The sequence below is a fragment of the Podarcis bocagei genome (genome assembly GCF_964188305.1).
Source record: "Podarcis bocagei genome assembly, chromosome: 4".
Classification (NCBI taxonomy): domain Eukaryota; kingdom Metazoa; phylum Chordata; class Lepidosauria; order Squamata; family Lacertidae; genus Podarcis; species Podarcis bocagei.
This window is the reverse complement of record NC_138128.1, coordinates 29732463-29744995: the sequence shown is the minus strand read 5'-3', so window position 1 is coordinate 29744995 and position 12533 is coordinate 29732463. Positions and strand designations below refer to the sequence as shown.

At 38.5% G+C, this 12533-nt stretch overlaps 1 protein-coding gene across 1 annotated transcript in view; it reads left to right on the top strand.

The window, feature by feature from the left end:
* FBXO36 (F-box protein 36) overlaps positions 1–12533 on the top strand; it is a 29015-nt gene that overhangs the window by 8981 nt on the left and 7501 nt on the right. Inside the window, exon 2 of the mRNA XM_081190700.1 lies at positions 8870–8978. Coding sequence (XP_081046826.1) covers positions 8870–8978 — 109 coding nt within the window. The remainder of the gene's footprint in view (positions 1–8869; positions 8979–12533) is intronic.

Sequence of the window (12533 nt, the reverse complement as noted above, 5' to 3'; positions counted from 1 at the left end):
GAGAATCTATGGAGCAGTCAGGTCCCACCTGGAGCTAGCCATCCAAATAGGAACAGCACCACTGCAATGCAGTGCCCCCCAACCTGACTCAGAACAATACCATGATTGATGATATCAAAAGCCACTGAGAGATCTAATAAGAATCAACAGTCACACCTGTCCCAGCTTATGCACAGACTGGCCTATGCAGACTGAGACTACCTGGAGGAGTCACTTCGTCGGTTCTTGAGGGCTTCCAAGTGTCAGAGGGAAGGGCATGCTTGGTATGTATATATTGCTTGCAGTTTAGAAATAAAATCTTCTCACTCGCTTGTGTTTTGTATTGCTTCTGAATCTCTTTTAAAAGAACCATCTTGCATTTGGCAAGACACCTGGGACCACTCCTTCTTGATGCATTAATCACCTTCCTGGCCCATTCAGCTGCCCCCTTTCTAGCAGATTTTATAAGCCATGAGGTGCAAGAGTACAAAACACAAGTGGTTGCACAAACCTAGCCAAATACCTTGTCCATATCCTCAGGCCACAGCAACTGAAACTCATCCAAGACAAGAAAGCACTTTTCTTCAGCAGGATCATCAGCTGAGCCCAAATCCTAGAGGATGGAAGTAGTTTATCCTCAAAATGCTTAGCAAGCATCTCACAGCAAATTCACCTTCCTAGGGCCAGTAGGCAATAATAAGCCTTTATGTAGTTCATATAGTTCCACTCAGTGCTTTTTTTCTAAAAAAAAATGTTTAGGGGTACTCTCATTTTTCTACTCATATTGAAATACTGCCCCTCAATGAGGCCAGACACAGATTCACAAAACGTTTTGGGGTATGCATAACCCTGTGTACCCCAAGAAAAAAAGCACTGGTTCCACTAGTGTCGTAGCAATATATCTGCTCCCTGGCATAATTAATGTAAAGGTTTGTTTTGACCAAGTTTCCAACATATCCAATATTTTAATATTTTGTGTGTGTATGCTAATTTAAAATTTGTCAGACAAATGAGTCAAGGTTCATGAATTGCAATCTGTTCTGTAGTTAGCTCCTTTGTGCTCATTTTTCTTGTGCTTAGTGAGTCACCTAACAAATGAACAACTAATTTAAATAGACTGTATATTAACAGATTTCACATATATGGGGTATTGTATGTCTGATTTAACCAAATGTTTGTATCATTTCCTTTATGTGGTTATAGAACTAATAATTCACTCAGTGTGCTGATAATGGTGAATGGTTTGTTTTATAACATAACTGATCCCCTTTAATAGTGAATTGTAACTAAACTGGTATATTTCCTGTTATTTAGAATAGAATTGTAGAATTGGAAGGGACCCTAAGAATCATAGAGACCACCACACCAGAAGGAAAGAAAGACAGAAAGTGAAACCCAATCTCCTTCTGGCCTGTTATTTATATGAACTTGAGAGAAAGAGATAACAGAACCAGTTTAAACCAGCTGTTCAGCTTCTCTGAAGGAATAACCCAAACATCAGGAACCTTTTGCTTGTTTCCAGGCAGAATAGAAGCTTACTTGTCAGCTAGAAATTTCTAGCTTCCACCAGCTTGTATCACACAGAGAAGCCTCTAGAACCTTCTTGAATAAATTAGAATAGGAAAGATCACTACACTTTAAACCAATATTTTCTTTACTAAAAATGCAAACTTGACAAACTCTGGCACCTTATTCCAAAGTATGATTCTGTCTACACTGCTACTTATTATTTAAACTTAATGACTTAATGGACACTGCTAACAAGTTTTGCTAAAGTAATGTAGGATGGTACCAGTAGCTGCAAATGACCATAAACATTTTTGAAAAAACAGGTATTGACAAAGCTTCCTTCTCTGTAGATGTATCTAATCTACCCTACACTAATAATACTGGGGGAACATCACAATTCTGTAGGAAGCTGCCCCATACTATTCTAAGCATCTTGTTTCAGGTTGATACAAAGTAATTTTGTTTTTATTGTAATTATTTGTAAGTTTTAAACAGATTTTATAAACACATAACATTTTAATTCTCTTAATGTTTAATTGCTTGTAATTATTATTTTTCCTATGTTTTAAGCGATTGTTTTTATCTGTAAGCCACCTTGAGGGGAAAATGTGGGATATAAATATATACTAATAATACTTCACAATTTCCCTTCTTTCTCAGTTTTCTAGGGCATGGTTATCTAAGTGACTTCAGTTGTTCCTCAGGACAAGGCAGCAGTAGTAGTTGTTGGGCCATCTTGTGGGTGGGCAGGGGGACTGAGAACAGCAGAGAAGGCATCATTGCCTCTGCTGCATATAAATTAGCATATTAAACTGCAACATTTCCTGTCTGCTTCTTGTGTATATATAGCAGTTGTTTGTTTATTGCAATATTTACACACAGGTTTTTTTTTTGCAAAAGTGTAGTGTGATTATTTTTATTTCATAAAATGTATATACTGCTTGATTGCAGAAAAAACCTCAAAGCGGTGTTAAGACTCAGTTTTATTTTGCAAATTGTCGCAGTGCTCTGAGGACCACTTTTGTTCTGTATTCTCCATACTCTCTGGTGCACATTTTCATGAGAGTGAAGCACAGTATTACAAAATCATTTTTGCACTACAAAGTTGTATGTGTTAACAAGCAGTGTGTTTATCCTTTACTTTGGAATGGGGATCAGAACAAAAATGTGATGGAAAATTGTAGCAAACTGCTCTAGAAATGTGTGAGGTGATGTTAATGTCATTGGCTTTAGCCAATAGTAGCCCCCAACAGCTGTTTGCATATATACTGAATGTTCCTTTCTAAGAAGAGGAACTGGGGCTTTCCAGCTTCACCTTGAGGCAAGGTGAAAATCTGAAAAACCAGTTTAACCAAAGCATACAGTGGGACAAAAGAATGTACATTTGTATTGCAAATAACAATGGCAGCATAAAACCACCCCATCATTTTGATGGAAATGCTGTCTGCCTTTATCCCAAGATCATTAGAATCTTTATTGGAGACTTTAGTCCAGATAGACCTGCTCCCAAAGACTGGGTGAGGGGCAATTGGAAATATGGCCTTTTCTGTTGTGATGTCTTATTTATGGAATACTTGAAAGAGGGGTGCTATTGGAATAGTCTCTGTATATCTAGATGGCAATTTGGAACAGTTTTGCTTTTACTGCTGTGCTGTTGCTTTTTTTTATTCAGCATGTGATATTTGCTTTTATTGTAATTATTTCTTCTTTCCTTGTAAGTAGTTGTGAGGGCCATTAAGATGCAAAAAAAAAAAAAGTAAATTAGTTGTATCTTGATTTGTTATGAGAAACCTCTTCATACATGGAAATTCGTTCAATTCTCTAAACAGGAATGTGATTTTAAATGGCATTATTTCTAACAACAATCTGAGCATAGTATCCAAAAAAGTATTGTAGGAATACATACGGTACTTTCCCTTATTATTCTGTTAATCGGCTCTTAATATTAATTTTCTTGCAAATCAAAATGATGTGGCTCATTTCAATATCTCAGTTTCTAAACAGCCTGTTATTTTTCTACTAATGAGTTAGTAACTGTATAAAAAGATTATTGCATGTTCTTGATTTCAGTTTTTGATATAATTGCTTCATTTATCATGTGCTCCTTAGACAGTTCCTTGTAACTAATTAAATGCAAACATTTGACCGTATGACATGCCAACTTCTGGTGTTAACTGATGGCGTTCTACTGTAGTTAAATATGCAAATAAATTATTTTTAACATGTCAGTCAAGCTTTTTCATATTCTATCTGCACTGAAATAACACTTTTTAAGAAACTTTTCAGATTGTTTGTCAAAGCCTGAATGTTACACAGTGCAATCCAATGCATGCTTACTGAGAAGTAAGTCGTTTGCATACTTACAAGTACAATCTTAATTGCCCTAATAAAATCAGTCCTAGCTATAGGATGTACATAATTCTCACAATCCGAAGGCCATACAACCACTCTAGGAGGGATCATGCTGTTTACGTTGTCTAACAGCGTGACTTCTAGATCCAAAAAGAGTAATAGTCACTAGAACAAGAAATAAAAAGGGTCAGACTAAAAAATGTATTTGTCCTAAAAAGTGTATGCTTTCCATGTTCAGGGTTGAACAGCTATAGATAACAAATACATTTCCATTTTCCATTTTGGTTTTCCCATTCCCTTGGAGATTTCCCCCAGTGTAAGGAAAAACAAAACAAAGAACACTACAAATGATATGCCCCTGGGTAAGCTCCAAACACCTATTGTGGCTCCTTGAGGGAAGACAGATTGTTGCTTTGAATAAAGATGGAAGCCTTTCCACACTTTAATGGTGATTTCATTTTCTGAACAATTGTTTTTCCTCATAGACCTGAAATGTGAGCCATCTCTTCGATTACTCACATTAAACTGTAATTGGATCGTGTTTCTCAAGAATACACATTGTCTCACATAAGGTCACCGAGAAGACATAAAACTAGGTAGATTTTAAAAGATTAATCCCGAAGAAAAAGCTGAATGCTGGGAATTCAGATATTATAAAACAGATATGTTCCATATATGGTGGATTATCCGAGCATACAGAAATTTTGGGCATGGCTATTAACAAAGACTAAAGATGTAATGAATGCGGAAGTACTATTATACCCTGTTAGAGGGTTGCATGGAAGGAAAAAGTTCAGAAGAAGAAATGGAATTACCGTATTTTTCGCTCTATAACACGCACTCGACCATAACACGCACATAGTTTTTAGAGGAGGAAAATCCGTAGGCATGCCACCCGTAGGCATTCCCTCCATAACACGCACAGACATTTCCCCTTACTTTTTAGGAGGAAGAAAGTGAGTGTTATGGTGCAAAAAATACGGTAATTTATTATTTATTGACAGCAGCAAAGGTTTTGTGGCGTTCAGTATTTGAAGAGAAATGAAGTACCTGGAATAATGGATAGGGAAATAAAGTGCTGGATATTGATTAAATCTGTGAAACTAATTTACTGGATTTAAAAAAAAATAGGGAGGGATGAAAACAGTGCAAAATGAATTGTTCTGAGATTTAAAACAAATATATGGTAAGGAAAATCCTGTTTAAGAGAAGACACTGATTTGATAGCATTAGGAGTTAAATTTTAAGAAGACCAAAAGAAAAGAAAACCATATAAAGAGTTACGGAATAACTATTAGAAAGAATGCTATTTTGAATATTGCATCTGCAAAAAAAGGTTGTGTTATGATTAATATTTCCCTTTGATTATATTTGTAAGTTTTGATATTAATAATAAGGTTAATAAAATTCAGCAAAAATCAAAACAATGCATTTAATTTTTATGTGAGTGGAATGCTCTGGCCATATTTTGTATGACGTGTTTCAAACTGATATTCTGCTTTTGTGCCTGCATGTTCAGCATTCCTCAGAACAGGCCAGCAAGGCCAGTAGCTGTTGCTGGCACCTGTTAACAACCTGATCAGTTTTTTAAAAATGTGTTTTTATTAAAGATTTTTTTTGATTTACAAAGGTATGTGCAATGTCTCTCTCTCGTATTCCCCCCCCCACATAACACTTTTTTTTTTTTTTGACAAATCAGTTTCATTTGTTGAGATGTTAGGAAGAACAACCTGATCAATTTAACCCCTTATTCATTTTCAGTTAGAAATTGTCCATTCTTCCTGACAGCTGTGTACACTGATAGTAATCCCAACTGTGGGAGGTGGCAGGTTTCCCAGCCTATGAGTCATAAAGATGTGTCCCTGCAACTCCTGTTTCTATCAGGAACCTGTGCTGTCACTTTCCAACATCAGACTCTACATCCACATATCAAGGAAAACCTGAGCAGAAGTGGAGAATGTGTGGTATTGAAACACAATACAGCTGCCTACCATATAGTGCTGTGGTCTAAACCACAGAGCCTAGGGCTTGCCAATCAGAAGGTCGGCGGTTCGAATCCCAGCAACGGGGTGAGCTCCCGTTGTTTGGTCCCAGCTCCTGCCCATCTAGCAGTTCAAAAGCACGTCAAAGTGCAAGTAGATAAATAGGTACCGCTCTGGCGGGAAGGTAAACAGCGTTTCCGTGTGCTGCTCTGGTTTTGCCAGAAGCGGCTTAGTCATGCTGGCCATATGACCTGGAAGCTGTCTGCGGACAAACGCCGCCTCCCTCGGCCAGCAAAGCAAGATGAGCACCGCAACCCCAGAGTCATTCGCGACTGGACCTAGCGGTCAGGGGTACAAGACTGCTACCACTGATGTGGCTAGAGGTGCTGATGTTTCCTTTACCACCACATTCCACCAACCAACCAAGGACATGGGTACCAGAACACATGACAACATGTCGCTGCTTGACCGCTAGACCCTGCACTACAGTCCCCACATGGCATTACACAGACCTATGCCAAAACATCACAAGCCAATTTAGTAATCCCGAGGCGAGGGGATCTTTTCCAGTAAGTCCCATAATAAGCATCTAATTAGTCATCTCTGTCCACCACCTGAGAGTAACAATTTCCAAATCTTATCAAGTGGACTCTGGCGTGTAAAAGCATATGGTGAGCCGTAAAGTTGTTGGCTCTTAAGCTACCATCAGACCCCTCTGTATTTTTCATTATGGATATTGAGAAGGAAATAAACAATGCCCTTTGGGGTTTATTCCTAGCTTATCCTTCAGGAAAATTAATTGATGCACAAATGCTGGTATCCCAGGAATTAATTTTGTTGCATTAATGAGAGCCATTCCGTCCCAAAAAGTACAATTTAACTGAAAAAGTAAACATGCCAGTGTTTACATACTGTGGGAGGTATGGAATTTATTATTATATGTTTGTCTCTGCAGTGAAAGTTCCTTTAATAATAACAATAAAAAGAGAAAGAAAAATACTGTAAATACATGCTCATCCTCTAGTAAATTGATTTACATTCTCTTAAAAGGCTTTTGTGGTTTTAATTTTTACCAAAGAGGTGCATATATGGGTGAAGGACAAGCAATCTTCTATTTCTCCATCATGATCCTTTTCATAAATTAGCTTACAGCTACATTTCTAGAATTTCTGGCCCTCCATGTAGCTGAGGAATAGATAGAAAGCTTGATAACCTTTTTCCACAATAAGGATGTTCTAAATATGGGGACAGTACCACAATTTTTGGCATTGGAACTGATGGTGTCCTGTTTTGAGGATGCTTTCCCCTAGATTAACTCATTCTGCACAAATTTCATTGTTAGCAATAGGTGAAGATATCTTTAGTACCCTCGGTTTGTAATAATTTTTTCCTGCTTCTTTCTTGTTCTGGTGTTTGCTACTGTCTTTTTTACTTTTATTGTCACTGGAGTAAATTTCGATTTCTTTCTTCTTTTTGTTCATTTTTTTTAGTTGTTTGCTAGAAGTTCCAGTTCAAGCAAACTTTTCTAGGCAGACGTTACACTAAAAATAGAAAAATTATAGTAGAAAACATAAAATATATCCAAGAAAACAGCAATGAGATCTGAAACAGCAGATGGCAGAGCAGCATAAAAATCACCACAGAAGGTTAATGTTAAAATGCCTGAGAAAATCTTTGGATGCATTTGGTTCACCTGGAACCAAAATAAGTGTTAGATTAGCCTCTCTCTTACTAAAATGGTGATTTACCTCATTGCCATTCACTATAACTGGCAGCTGACAGACCAGGAAGAGGCACCTGAAGATGATTTCAGCACACAGGTAGGCTCATATGCAGAAAAGTGATTTGTCAAGTACCCTTGTCCTAAATGTAAAATATTGCACTTGGGCAAAAAAAAAATGAGAGGCACAAATACAAGATGGGTGACACCTGGCTTGAGAGCAGTACATGTGAAAAGGATCTAGGAGTCTTGGTTGACCACAAACTTGACATGAGCCAACAGTGTGACGCAGCAGCTAAAAAAGCCAATGCAATTCTGGGCTGCATCAATAGGAGTATAGCATCTAGATCAAGGGAAGTAATAGTGCCACTGTATTCTGCTCTGGTCAGACCTCACCTAGAGTACTGTGTCCAGTTCTGGGCACCACAATTCAAGAAGGACACTGACAAACTGGAACGTGTCCAGAGGAGGGCAACCAAAATGGTCAAAGGCCTGGAAACGATGCCTTATGAGGAACGGCTAAGGGAGCTGGGCATGTTTAGCCTGGAGAAGAGGAGGTTAAGGGGTGATATGATAGCCATGTTCAAATATATAAAAGGATGTCACATAGAGGAGGGAGAAAGGTTGTTTTCTGCTGCTCCAGAGAAGCGGACACGGAGCAATGGATCCAAACTACAAGAAAGAAGATTCCACCTAAACATTAGGAAGAACTTCCTGACAGCAAGAGCTGTTCGGCAGTGGAATTTGCTGCCAAGGAGTGTGGTGGAGTCTCCTATTTTGGAGGTCTTTAAGCAGAGGCTTGACAACCATATGTCAGGAGTGCTCTGATGGTGTTTCCTGCTTGGCAGGGGGTTGGACTCGATGGCCCTTGTGGTCTCTTCCAACTCTATGATTCTATGATTCTAAATGGTGAAGAGCTTCAAGGTAAACACAAGCGATTTCAATTAGGTTCTGAAACATACTGGGAGCCAATACAGGCATTTTAGCACTGGCATGATGTGTCCTCAATACTTTGTTCCCATTAGTGCATAAGACAGCTGTGAGCATATTTACTGCAATTTCTGAACCATTTTCAAAGGCAACCTTGTGGCATTAAAATGATTTGTCTAGAAGTTAGCAGAGCATTGATGACTTGAGGCTATGGTATCTCTCTCCAGCAAGATTCATAATTGGTGCAAGCTTTTTTTTGCCACAGAGGCCACTTACTTATTTTATTTATTATAATACCATTATACAGTGTGATTTCACACAAAAAATCAAAGTGGCTGTACAACATTAATAACCAAAAAAACCACCAGCTAAGATTTCTCAAAATTTTCATTTATAGGTAATTTTCAGGTGGTGGAAAATTTCTCTTCGGAGTGAATTTCGTGAAGCAAGACCTGGAGAACTTAGAGAAACTCATGAAGACTTCTTGGATGACCCTTCTCTCCAAAGTAAGATACTAAAAGTATAGCTTTAGTCTGATGTATGTTCCAATCCATCATCTGTATTCATGTTTGCATGAGACCTAGATTAATAGCATATTTAAAGGTGATCTGTGACAGCAACATTTCAGATGATGGAAACTGCACTAGTTTCCTTATAAAAGATGACAACAACAGTGCTTTTTTTTTTTTTTTTACTTTTGAGGTTTTGAGAAGAAACACTAATTTGGGGATGGAATTGATACCATCTTTTAACTTCATATGGAGTGATTTTGAACCACACGTATACTGGTTTTGGTGGAAACCCAATGAAAAATTGCCCTCAACTTGTGCAGGTGCATGTCCCTAGTTTTTTGAAAGTTCAGTTTCCCCTTGGGCGTCCCTTCTAACCCTACAGTTCTATGATTCCTGCAGAGTACAATGTTCAGTTGGGTATATATGTGATGAGACATCCTTTTAGGTATTACTATGCATTTCATTTCTGTACCAGTTTATATTTTAAAGAAAAAATCTCAAAGTGGTTTACAACAGCTTTCTTTCTTTCTTTCTCTTTCTCTTTCTCTTTCTCTTTCTCTTTCTCTTTCTTTATTTCTCTCTCTCTTTATTTCTTTCACACTGGATTCAGTCAGGTTATGACTAAATTCAGACAGACTTTGTCCTCAATCCCTGAAGAATTAAGCACGCAAACTAAGGAAGCTTGCATGCTTCCATTTATACCATACAACTCACAGAGTTTATTGATTTAGTTACATCCATCATCTGGTTGAGTTATCAGTGACCCTTCACCTTGTTTAACACCTTTAGAATACAGAAAGCTTCCACCATAGTTAGTATCTTTAAAATACTGAACATGACGCTGCGAACAATAAAACATCATAGTTAAAAAAAGATATATAGAAAATATTTGGTCATTTCAATATCGTCCCCTGATCTATCAGGAACTTTCATGCAAGTTCTACTGAAATTAAGAAAAGGAAGCATACCAGAAAAAAGCCATAATTGTGCTTCAACAAAGCTTGTGTAACATGTTAATATTCCCTATTCAATCAAAATGAAGACTTCCCCCTTAAGGCAGCATCTTAATCCCAAGAAATATTAAATATTTGTCTTCCTATGAGTGTAGGGTGCAATTCTCCAAAATCTTCCAGTCCGGCACAGTCCTTACTCCTGAACACGGCATGGCAATAAGGATTTGATGAGTTGTGCTCCAGTACTGGAAACAGCCAGAAACTCATAAAACAAGGTAGCTATGCTTGACAGAGACATCTTTTTCTTCCATCATAGTTTTCCATTGCCTTTTCTTGCATATAAGCTCAGGCAGGAACATAATCCAATGCAACTGAGAAACAGAATCAGGATGCATCGCCCGTATCCATAGCTACCACAATAGGGAGCCCAATCAGGAGTGATAAAAACACCAAGAAGAGCTGGGAAGCATTCCCTGTCACACCCATGTTCCCCATCATTGTTGATCCGATGATCCTGAACCAAAGGCTTAGCGGGGTAACAGCCTGTGTATTTATGATATTTCCTGGAGTGGTTGGCGCTGGGATCTTGGGAAATTGACAGTCATCTTCAACAACACCTACTTCCTGGAACTGGCCATTACAAGGAGAAAGAGGAAGAGAATGTGATTGGTTTGTTCCCCTCGGAACCGCCGGCAACTACAACTCCCCATTCAACATATCAAAAACACCAAATAAAACAATCCAGAATAAAACATTACTAAAGAAAGTCAAATATAAAGTATACAAGCAAAGCAACATAATTAACAGGAAACAAAAATATTATCTTAAACATTTCAAAAGAAGACAGTACTAAAAGAAGTCAAATATAAAATGCACATTTAAAACTGCATAATTAACAAGAAAATAGCATATTATCATAAGCATAGAACAAACCTGCTGTTGCTGCCACCAATGGTGGATGGCAGTTCATGGTGGACGGCGGTTGTGGAAGCTCAGGCTCAATGACCTCGGACTGCACTAAGAGGCAGCCAAGATGATATCTGCTCTCTTCAACAGCCTCAGCTTTTGTAGCTGGAGTCAGTGTGGGCCCCACCCTCTCAGACCAGGTGAAAAAAGGCTTGCAAGGCAAGGAGCAGGTCTTCCAGGACTCACAGCCAAAATGGTCTCCTGGTCCCAAGCCGAATACGGTTTGCAATCCAATACCAACACCTTGAATGGGCAGCCAGTACAATTCTGTCAATAGTAACATACCACGATGGCAATATTCTGCCCCAGTGAGCAGATGAGCTGCCACATTCTGAACTAGTAGCTTTCAGATTAAGCTCACATAGAGCACTTTGCAGTCATCCAATCCAGTTGTTACAAGTGTGTGGATGGCAATGATCAAGCTATCCCCATCCAGAAACAGCCATTGATTACCTTACCAGCTGAAGCTGGTAAAAAGCAATCCTAGCAACTGATGTCACCCAGACCTCTAGTGACAGAGATAGATCCAGTAACACACCCATGCTACAAGCCTGTTCTTTCATATGCAAAGGAGGGTGGGGCAGCAAACTAAAAACCACACAAGACAAGCTGTCGTTTGAACATATGTCAGCCAAATCCCGACTTGTTCAGCAAATGATGGCTTAGTGTTACATAGGAACCACACCAGTTTGTATACTGCATTTGAACGTTATGTGTGTTCAAGTTAGCACTATACTTTTGGTTTAGGAAAGTGAGTTTAGTGTTGTTTTTAATTTTACATTTTTAACCCTCAGTGTTAAAATTACTGATAAAACCGGTAATCGCTACTAAGGAAGTTAACTGCATATTGCAACCCAGCATTATATTCAAAATCATATCAGATTTACCCTTCCACTGTAATGAATCATTTTGGAATAGTTCTACCATATGTATGGTGAGTCTGCACATAGAACTTCACCTGTTTTTACACAAAGGTCATCGGACAGTGACCTACGAATACCACCTCCATCAGAAGTGAGACTTACATCTACAAGAGAGAGGGTAGTTACAGACTGCCCTCCCTAGGGAGATATACCTGGCATCAACTTGTATATTCTTTCAGTACCAGGGAAACCATTATTTCAGGCATTGTAAAACATTTCTATTGACTTTAATTTTTTTCGCTATTAATTGCTCTTTATTCCTTCCATTTGCTTTTCATTTTTGTAAACTACGTTACAGTCATTGGTAAAGGCGAACCTATAAATGTTTAAGATAACAATATCTGACAGCTATTCAAGTAATTGGGATAGATAGATCATTATGGACCAACCTTTGGGGCATTTGTGCCATACAGAATATTTTTTCGGATAGCACCTATAGCACTAGAGACTGTGCTTTGCATGCAAAAGATTCCCGGTTTAAATCCTGGCATCTTCAGCTGAAAGGATCAGGTAGCAGGGCTAAAACAGGCTTCTTATGTGAGCCCTTGGCTTTCTGCTGCTGATTGGAATAGACAGTGCTGTGTTGAAAACAGTCTGGTTCAGTGTAAGGCAGCCTCATAATCCACTCTCCTGTGTCCTGTGCTTTAGGGTAGTCTTGTTTGATGTGTATTAAGTCATGAGCAGGCAACAGAAACTCACTGGTCAGG